Here is a 10,577-nt window from a genome sequence, read left to right on the forward strand (position 1 = left end):
GATTCAATACCCAAATCTATACTTAATTCATGGCCTTTCCAGGAAATACATTATAATAAAAGAAAGGCTAAGTAAAACAAGCTACATCGTGATCTTAACTTCCACTTGTAGACCACCTTCAGCGAGTCAGGCATTTTATATGCTTTATTTCTCGTCCTAATTCATCTTATAAACTAGACTTACAAATGCAAATGACAGAGGCAGAGAACATTAGCTGGGTCGCCCAGCTAGGAAGCACCACAGCCAGGATTTAAGTCCAGTTCTGTTTGGCTCCAAAGACCGGGCTCATTCTGTACATAAATGACACTCCTGAGCCCCCTGCTCCCAGCTGGCATACAGGACTGAACAACCCCGAAGACAGATCCTGTGCCCAACTACTGCCAATACCACCCACGTTCTCAGGAGAGAAGGTGCAGCCTTGCTAAGCCACCTAACAAAAGACATCCTCCAGAAGAGCAGAGGGCATAGGGGAAAAAGCCTTTTTCTTGGTTTTGTTCAAAATGTATACAAAATGATTTTTTTCTTTTGGGTAGCAAAAGAATAAATATGGCTGCATAGCATGATACTAGAATTTACCCCCAAAGACAAAGATTCCAGGCCAGGCCCAGTGGTTCACGCCTGCAACCGTACCACTTGGGAGGCCGAGGTGGGCAGATTGCCTGAGCTCACAGGTTCAAGACCAGCCTGAGCTAGAGCCAGACCCCGTCTCTAAAAACAGCCCAGTGTTGTGGCAGGTGCCTGTAGTCCCAGCTACTTGGGAGGCTGAGGCAGAGGTTCACTTGAGCCCAACAGTTGGAGGTTGCTGTGAGCTATGACACCACCGCAATCTACTTAGGGTGACAAAGTGATACTCTGCGCCCCCCACCAAAGAAAGACAATGATTCTCAAACTTTGCACACTGAAATCGCTTGGGAGAGCTTTTAAAAATACCGACTCCTAGTCTTCCCTCTAGGGGATTCTGATTTGACTGGTCTACAGTAGGATCCAAGCATCAGAATTTTTAAAAAGTTCCCTTGGTGATTCTAATGGACAACCCTTGAGAACCACTGTCCTGGAAGGTGGGGTGCGTTCGTGTGTGTGTGTGTGTGTGTGTGTGTGTGTGTGTGTATGGGTGTGTGCGCGCGCATGCGCGGTACCTAGATGTCCAGCATCAGTTATTTTTCCTTGTTCCCGTATACCTGGTAACATGGGAAGCGCGAGACAAATTAGTGGTGAAGACACAGGGGCAGGGCTGCATTACCTGGGTGGTATCTTCCATCAGCCCGCGAATCTTCTCCACAACGTCGTTTCTCCGGTGCTGCCGCAGGGCGCTGATGAGCTGGGCCAGGCTGGCCTCGGGGCCCCGGATGGTCCAGTGCTGCAGAGCGGCGTAGGCCCTCTCGTGGTCGGCTGTGTACCCGCTGGAGAAAGCCGCTACCTCCCTCTCGCTGGCATTGCACAGAAACTGATAGATATCCTTCCACTGGCTTCCCACTTGGGCTGCTACAAGCTTCAAGATGTCAATACCTACACCAGAGATGAGTAAATTAAAAAGAAAATACGGGCTTTTAAGGGAAGGTCTTTGTATAAGGCCACTTACTTTACTTCTAGTTTTTTGGGTTTTTTAAAATAAGGTCTCGCTCTGTTGACCAGGGCATATGGGTCTTCAACTTTCAGGGCTCAAAAGTTCCTCCCACCTCAGCCTCCACCTCAGCCTCTAGAGCAGCAAGGCCGCTCTGCTTTAACCAATGAATGAGAAGCTTTCCCATTGCTATAGGTCAAAGGAAGGCAACTGCCATTCATAAACACGCGGCACCCTCGGCCCATCCCAGGGATTACTTAGCTTCTTTCCTACAAACTTCCCTTCCTGAATGTGGAACCTGCAGCAGCAATCGTGGAATTACAATGAAATATCCTAAAAACATGTTTTGAAAGCAAAACAAGGTATTCAGAGGGATTCCGTTGTTACTACTGCGGCCTCCCTCATTCATGGGGGAGAAGCTCCCAGACCCCCAGCAGATGCCAGAAACTGAAGATGGATTCCTTCTTCACAATTTCCTGGATACAAGATTCATGCTTTACAGAGATGTCAGCAACCGCAGCTGAGAGTTAAGTCCAGAACGGTCACCCCTTCAGTTAAAGGAAGCACGTTACATCACGTTCAACTTGTCAGCATCACTGCTCTTGTGTTTGGGGGCCAGGATTAAGTAAAATGAAGGTAACTCCAATGCAGGCATGTGACACTTCAGCCGGCGACCTGGTAATCCAGGCGACTACTGAGTGACTGGTGGGCGGGACTGTCTACAGCCAGGATCGCATCCAGGGCCGGACAGAGTGGGATAGCGCAAGTTTTTATTGTACTACTCAAAAAAGTGTGCGATTTAAAACTTAGGAACTATTTATTTCTGGAATTTTCCATTTAGTCCTTTTGGACCCCTCTTCGTTTTCCATGGGTAACTGAAACCCTGGAAAATGAAGCTGAAGAGAAGGTGAAACTGCTGTTTAGAACACAGCTGTAACCAAATAGGTTAGAGGCCCTGACTGAAAGTGCTGACTTCATGAAATTAGGAAAAGGGAAGGTACAAATTAAATCTTACCCAACACTGTCTAGGTAAAGGGCGTCCTGATTCTGGGAACGGTGTCCTTTATGTCAACATAGAGGCATCCCTGCTGTCCTGGCCCAATAGAGGCATCCTTAAGAACATCTAGCTTCCTTGGGTCCTAATTCTTGCTCAACAAGTAATTTTCTGAACCATTGCTCAGTCTTCTAATTGGACTTGCATAGTTATAAATAAGACCACAGCCAAAATGACAGTATAATAACAATAGCTTTTTATATCCCCAGTATTATAGTATTAAGGCATTAGCTCATTGAAGATCTTTATAAGACATTAATATTCCAAAGCTAAGAGAAAAAAACACTTAGAAAAGTTAGGCTGCTGGTCCACTATCACAAAGGTAGGTGGGTTGGGTACTAACCCCAACTCACCAGTTGGCTTTTCAAAATCCTATTGTATCACCACTATTAAATATTACTGGATGCTACCTTCCAAGAGCAAATAATCATGCCTGCTTATTCTGCCTGATTCTTCCCCGAGATTTAACATTAATATATTGTCATTCTGGCTAATCAGTCACTTGTAATCTCAGTGAGCAGCTATGGTCCCCAAATCTGATCAACACAGGGTGAAATGCCAAAATCAAATTTCAGGATCCAAAACTCCTAGTGGGGTGAGACTCTGTAAATAGTTTGCTTTGCTTTCTCCCTCTTTCTAGCATTTTCTCTCAACAAATACACAGTGGCTTTGCCACAATTTCTACATGGGATACATAAATAATGCTTCTAGTAAGGACTCTAGAATTTTACCACCACAGGTGAGTAATTGATGTCTGAATCAATATCCTGTCTCTACTGAGGCCATACTCATGTGCCTCCATGTCAAAGTTACAGTTAACAATGTTCTTCTCAAATATTTACTATGAAAAAAATGGGCTCAAGTTCCCAAGTGAGATTTAAGAAGAAATAAAAAGAGGAGAATGAAGAAGGGCTTACTGTTGTGATTTTTGTTCTTTGCTTGTTTTTCTTTTTGTTTGTTTGTTTTTTGTTTTGAGACAGAGTCTCACTCTGTTGTCTAGCCCAGGCTATAGTGCCATGGCAAGCCTGGCTCACAGCAATCTCAAACTTCTGGGTTCAAGCAGTCCTCCTGCCTCAGCCTTCCAAGTAGTGGGGACTACAGGTGCCCACCACAAAGCCCAGGTAATTTTTCTACCTTTTTAGTAGAGACAGGGTCTCACTCTTGCTCAGGCTGGTCTCGAACTCCTGAGCTCTAGCAGTCTACCTCAGCCTCCCAGAGTGCTAGGATTACAGGCATGAGTCACCTCCTTATGGCCTGTTGTTGTTTTTCAATTAAGTAGAGATTAACCAGAAAGAAAAAGCAAAGACATCTTTTTTGCTTTAATCAAATGTTGAAGAAAGTGTATATAAAATGAGCTCCCAATTTTTGCCTAACAAAAGAACAATAATACAGAAGATTCCCTAAAAATGGAGGACTTTGTGGTTCCTCAACATAAACCCTTGCTCTCCCATGCAATCTTGGAAGACTGTATACACACCCTTAATTAATGGTCTGAGACGTGTCTTCAAAAAATAAGTTTCTAATAGCAGGCTGCTTTCTTGTCAACTATTAAAGTAGAATGTCCCCAAAAGATAAAAACTTTAGAGAAAGCAGAATGCCACAAACTGAGTCATTACTATACTTTTCACACCATTTTCCCCGGCAGTGTGAAATATACTTGAACCTGTTGCTTTTCAGTTTTCATAGCAATGTTTAGTAAGATACACAGAATTTTTTTTTTTAAGACAGTCTCATTGTTGCCTAGGCTAGAGTGTCCTGGCATCAGGCTAGCTCACAGCAATTTCCCAGGCTCAAGTGATCTTCCAGCCTCAGCCTACCAAGTAGTTAGGGCTGCAGGCACCTGCCATAATGCCTGGCTAATTTCTCTAATTTTAGTAGAGACCAGAGACTGGGTAGTCCGGAATTCCTGAGCACAAAGAATTCCCCTGCCTCAGAATCCCTTAGTCTCCCAGAGGGCTAAGATTACAGGTATGACCTGCTGTGCGCAGTCAGATACAGAACTCTTGATTCAAGCAAATAGGCTCCTCAAAAAACCTATGTCTGCTTTAAAACTCCCAAGGTAAGTTTAAGGAACAAGCTAGTTCCTTCCAAATACGAAAATGCTTATTAGTCCCTGAATCTTAATTTAGGTCAATTTGACTAAGGCCCATAGTATCTTACATGAAAACATGACTGCATTTCATTATAAGCAAGACCACTGCTTAAATCTTCCTAAGGCCAATGACAGTGTGGCTTTGGGCTAACTTCTAGCTGTCGTGCCCATTTCCTCATTTGTACAATAGAGATACTCACTAGTTCCTGGAAATCAGCTGATGAACATTTTCCATAGAGTTCATTTATTTTTGGAAGTACCCCCCTCCTTATAAAAGCTCCATACACTGAGCACTAAAACTTAAGGCTCAGTGCATCTTAAATGCAAATACACAGCCTTTATAGAGTAATTACAGAGTTTTAAGTTTAACAACTCCTTCTTCCAAAACCCAGTACTGTAGTTATACTTTTTTGAAAGCCACAAAATAAATAGAGAGAAAAACTAAAAGAAAGGATACAATAAGATTTCTCTTCAACTAAAATTGACTGTTAAGCTGAATTTAAGGCTTTCAAATCAGACGTCATTCTCTTACTCAACTAGATTTCCCTGGTGGGAAAACCTGGAGTCAACTCCACGAACTGAGCTGAGTTTGCACCATTTTTCACCACTGCCCCTTCCCATTCTGGAGTTGAAAACGTCTTCCTCGGGAGATAGCAACCTCTCAGCCTAGCACCTTATCTCAAAACCCCACTGAAGAGGCCAGTCTGAACTAGTCCGGGCATTGACTGCACCTTATTGCACCCACCCTATCACCAAGAAAGGGAAAAGGAAAGCCTATGGAAAAAATTTCAAGAGTGTTTGTTAAGCAGTCACTGTGTGTTAGGCTGTGTTGGCTAGACAGATAACCTTTATGAAATATTAAGACAAAAAGAGCTTATCATCAAGGAAATTAAGCAACACAAACTCTAATAGGCTTTGAAACCTTTCCGTGTTTAGAAAAAAATGAAACAGTACAACTACCAGGAAAAACAGTAGATGACTGAACAAACTGAGACAGTCACCTCTAGGGAGGGGGAAGAAGGGAAGGTGCCCAGAAGAGACTTAATCGGCACTCACAAAGTTCTATTTCCTAAGCTGGGTGGTGAAGACACAGGTCTTCTTTTTATCTTATTGCCTTATTTGTTATTTATTTTACTATTCCTTCTTTATCTATCTATACAACAAGTGCATATAAAATACATGCATACATAAAACACGAGTTTGTATACATTTGATAAACACACTGTTAATTTTATTGGTTAGGAATTTCACAAAGAGGAGGTTGGTGGCTAGTGGCAGATCATGGAGTGGTGACCCCACTGTGGTCAATATGGAGGGTGATGTAGTGTAAGAACATCATTAGTCACTGAAATTATGCTTCTTGGGCATGGCTACCTAGCTTAGAGATGAACAGACTTCAGACTTTTTCCTGCTCTGTTATTACTGACCAGACAGCTGGTGGGTCAGCTTTCTCTGGGGCTACCAAGTTTATTTTCTTTCTTTAAACCTATGGTAATCTAAATATCAAGAGAGACAGAAAGAGAGAGAGATGTCAGCAAACTTGTTCTGTAAGGACAATAGTAAATTTTAAGAGCTGTTATCTATGTATTACTTTGCAACATTGAATTGAATTATGGTAGCAAAGCATAGTACGACTTCCATTCAGAAGATGTGTTAATCCAATGAATGCTAGCATCACCATACAACAGGCAGGACAGCTGAGTACAGTGACCATGGAGGTGTGACTATGCAACAGAACCTCCAACGTGTCTGACAAGCGCACACGTTCATGATGAGTTTGAGATGGGTGGTGCTGTGTGTGATACGCACAAGGGAAGATCTGGGGCACTTTGGTCAATGATGCTCAAAGAGTAGTCCACTGACACTGATGGTAACCACTTTGAGCACTTCTTGTAATTGCAGAAGCCAAATGCGGCTTGTATTCATCTTCTGTTATTGGTATATGTTGAGTATCACAATTTTAATACAAATTTTTCCTTTCTTAAAATGTGTATACATTTTTTTGGCATGTTCTATATTTTAGGCGTTGAGCCCCCTAGGGTGTCTGTGTTGTAAGTGTTGAGGCACAAAAGCAGCCACAAACAATACAAGTGAACATGGCTACATCCTAATAAACCTTGACTTACAAAAACGGGCAGTGGGCTGGATATGGCCCTTGGGCTGTAGCTCACCAACCCCTACAATTACAGCAATGTAAAGAGACCATAGCTAGACTGTTAGATAGCAGGAAGATTTAGAAAAGCATTTTGTTAAAAGAAACCACACCCCCAAAACAATGAAAGTTCCCATCCCAGTTATTAATCTCACAATGGTAAGTGAAACAGAGACCACCTTTCTCCTCAGCAAGATATCGGGGTCATCTGTGCCATCAGAGTTCCCAGAGTTGTCATCCCGAGTAGAGACAATCAGTGTGTGTGGAACTTATCTGAATATTTTAGCTGAACATGGTGCCAGGTATCTCTTTTTTTACGCTGAAAAGTAACACAACCCTCAACCCACTGAAGGGTTGACAGTCTGGCCCCAGCAAGGAACCTATTAGTGCTTTTTCCTGTGGGGTCAGGCCCTAGAGCTCTGGAGAATACAGCTGAAGTTTCCAGAGAAGTCATGAAGGAGTCAAGCCCAACAGACCACAGGCTGTACCAGTAAGGAGCCATCTGAGAAGGAGGCCCTGGCCCCTGGGGAAAAGCTTGAGCATTGTTAGGCTCAGGGAGCGGGAAAGTTATGAACTTGGCAGTCACAAGATATGGTTTCAAATCCAGTTCCATGACTTGTTAGTAACCCTGGGCAAGTGTCATATAAATAAAATGTTAATACCACCTCTTATCTGGTCGGGTGGTTAAGATTTCAGAAATCGACTATTAAAAACTCCTAGTACAGGACCACGGTACATGTTGGTTCTCCCCCAGCTGCCCCCATTTCCACAGGGACCAGAGCCATTGGGACAGTGAACCTAAAGCAGGTGTCCTCAAACTACGGCCCGCGGGCCACATGCGGCCCACCTAGGACATTTATCCGGCCCGCCAGGTGTTTTAGCCGCCTCTGCCTGTCCTGCTTAGCTGCCAACTCGTCCCAGGGCCCACAGTCTGGCCCTGCAACGGTCTGAGGGACAGTGAACTGGCCCCCTGTTTAAAAAGTTTGCGGATCCCTGACCTAAAAGGTGGCTAAAGTTCCTTACCGACAGGTTTTAGCACTAACATTACAGACACTGACCAAGGAAGACAAGCACCACACTCCCGACTTCTCACGCCTCTTGGGACCTCATGAGCACTGTCAGGAAGGGTGCCAACGCTGAACCCCTCCACAGAAAGGCAAAGGCAGAGGCGAAACGCTGCTGCCACATCCTCGGCCACATGCGGGGTGTCATGATAGAATTCAGAGGGCTCTTCCAAACGAGCTGACGCTAACCTGGTTTCCACAAAGAGGGCCCAAGAATAGAGGCCTGAGGCAATAAAGTGGGTCATTATGGAAGAAATGGCATCGTCCGGGGCCTTATGAAACCCTGAATTAGATATTATCTGGATAACAACCCTAATTAGAAGCTCATATTTTTAAGGCTCAATATCAGCTTCAGGATGCAAAGAAAGGGCTCCTTTTCTTTTTATAAAAACCTGAATTAATCTTTATAATTAAAGAAGGTATTAAAATTCTTTTCCTTTTGGAGATAAGTATCTGAAACGAGTGCCATCACCAGAACCCATAACAAAGCTTCCTCGGAAGAAGTGTGAGGACAATGAGGACAGAGCTCTCAGGCTTTCACGCTGTACAGCCAGGCGTCACACAGAAAGGGTGCATCTAAGAGATACATATATATCCAGAACCTTCCAACAACGCCAAACTCATCATGTAAAAGGAAGCGGGCATTCCCACTGCATCTTGTTAAATGTAACATCACTTCTCATTATTCTTCTAGAAAGAAAGGGAAAGGGACAAATAATGAGAAAATCTCCATGGAGGCAATTAATACACAACCTCCTCCCAGGACAGATGACTCTACTGTTACCCTGGGTGTTACCCTGGGCTGGCTTCTCAACACACACGCAGCAGGCTCCCCAGAGGCACACAGGGCAGACAGGAGACCCGTGCTCGACACAACTCCCTTCCAGCACCTCTTCATAGGTCTGTGCTGTGGCCCAGCCTTGCACACTGCAGACAGAGGGACAAGGACAGACACAACACATACAATGTAGGCACAGAGCAACATAGGTCACGTTCTGCCCTCTACAATGGCCTGTCCTCAAAGATGCCTTGCGTTTTCTATCTTCTGTCTAAGCCCCCCATCTGCTTTGACTACCCAGCACCTCCCAGAGCCTAGTGCATAATAGGAATAATACAAATATCTCTGAATGAATAAATGAACCAGAGCCTTTCTGCCACCCTTGCCCTCTTGCCTCCTCGCCTGCCCCTCTTATTAGGTGCTGTAACTGAAACCACGGAGAACCTGGGTGGGCACCTGCCCATCACATCTTGCCCAGTGGCCCTGCTGGATCTCCAGCCTTTACAGGAGAAGGGCCAGGTCCCACTTCTTGTGCAAGAGCGTCTTCCCTGTCAGTGCCCTCCTCCCATCGCGGGGGCCCCACCACATCTACTCCTGGGGCCAGAGTTCACAAGGAGGAAAGGCCTCGAAGATTCTTCCACTGCAGCAGAGTCCTGCCAAGAGCAGCTGTCCAAGCTCTGGCCTGGGTAAGTGCTCCCGAAAGCAACACACTCACATGGACATGGTCTGCAGTAATCAGTATATCATAGGGTGGTTAAAAACTGGTCTATCCACAGGTGTAAGTCCCAGCGCATTTATTGCACAAGAAACTGCTTTTTCAGGGCTGGGAACTTGGTATGCTCTGGGTTAAAAATACTTCTTCTTGGCTCGGTGCCTATAGCTCAACCGGCTAAGGCGCCAGCCACGTACACCTAAGGTGGCAGGTTCGAATCCCTAGCCCAGACCCGCCAAACAACAATGACGGCTGCAACCAAAAAATAGCCAGGCGTTGTGGCGGGTGCCTGTAGTCCCAGCTACTTGGGAGGTGGAGGCAGGAGACTCGCTTGAACCCAGGAGTTGGAGGTTGCTGTGAGCTGTAATGCCACGGCACTCTATCCAGGGGGACAGCTTGAGGCTCTGTCTCAAAAAAAAAAAACAAAAAAAAACTTCTTCTTTAGTTGAGGTACAAAAGTTGGAAGAGCTGCCTAGATTTTCTTTTAAACCCCCAAAATGACTTCCAAAGCACAATTAATGACTACATTGTTGAAGTTTCGATAGACAGTAACTGTAAGGTGAAATAAACCTGGGGAGCTACTAAAACCCCCCCAATACTCAAGACCTCTTGATGGTAATGGACAGAATGTTTTCCAGTGACAAATTATCAAAATGGTAGATAAATTTCCAAACGAAAGGAACAGATATCACTGACACTGTGAGGAAAATGAATAATCTTTTATTTCCTTCTACAGGGGACAAGAAAAAAAAAAGAAAAATAACAACAAAGTGCCGCCTTCCTCCCTGACATAGTTTGTGTTTGAGGCTGTCCCAAATACCGAAGCTGTTCTGGTATTCCCTCGTCAAAAACACAGAGCATTCGCTGTGTGCCAGACACTCTTCTAGGCACTGGGGAAACAGCAGTGAGCAAATACAAAGCAAAACAAAATCCCTTCCCCGTGTGGCCTACCTTCTGTTAGGAGGACGTGGGAAGAACAAACAAGGTGAGTAATAAGACACAAAGTGCGTTAGACAGGGGAGTGCCGGGACAGCAATAAAGTGAGGAGAGTGGCTGGGGTGCTGGGGCTGCCCCATCTAAGAGAAGGCCTCCTGGAGGCTGCCTTAGAGTCACAGCCTAACTGTGCAGATATCTCGTGCAAGGAAGGAAGGGCGTTGGCAGGCA

The 10,577-nt window shown here is 44.8% G+C and overlaps 1 protein-coding gene across 1 annotated transcript in view; it reads right to left on the reverse strand.

Moving 5' to 3' along the window:
• The window catches only part of TNFRSF21 (TNF receptor superfamily member 21), a 72,065-nt gene that overhangs the window by 19,867 nt on the left and 41,621 nt on the right, over window positions 1–10,577 (reverse strand). Inside the window, exon 4 of the mRNA XM_023512824.1 lies at window positions 1,187–1,506. Coding sequence (XP_023368592.1) covers window positions 1,187–1,506 — 320 coding nt within the window. The remainder of the gene's footprint in view (window positions 1–1,186; window positions 1,507–10,577) is intronic.

This window comes from Otolemur garnettii, unplaced genomic scaffold, assembly GCF_000181295.1.
Source record: "Otolemur garnettii isolate 467f Iridium unplaced genomic scaffold, OtoGar3 scaffold00031, whole genome shotgun sequence".
NCBI classification, from domain to species: domain Eukaryota; kingdom Metazoa; phylum Chordata; class Mammalia; order Primates; family Galagidae; genus Otolemur; species Otolemur garnettii.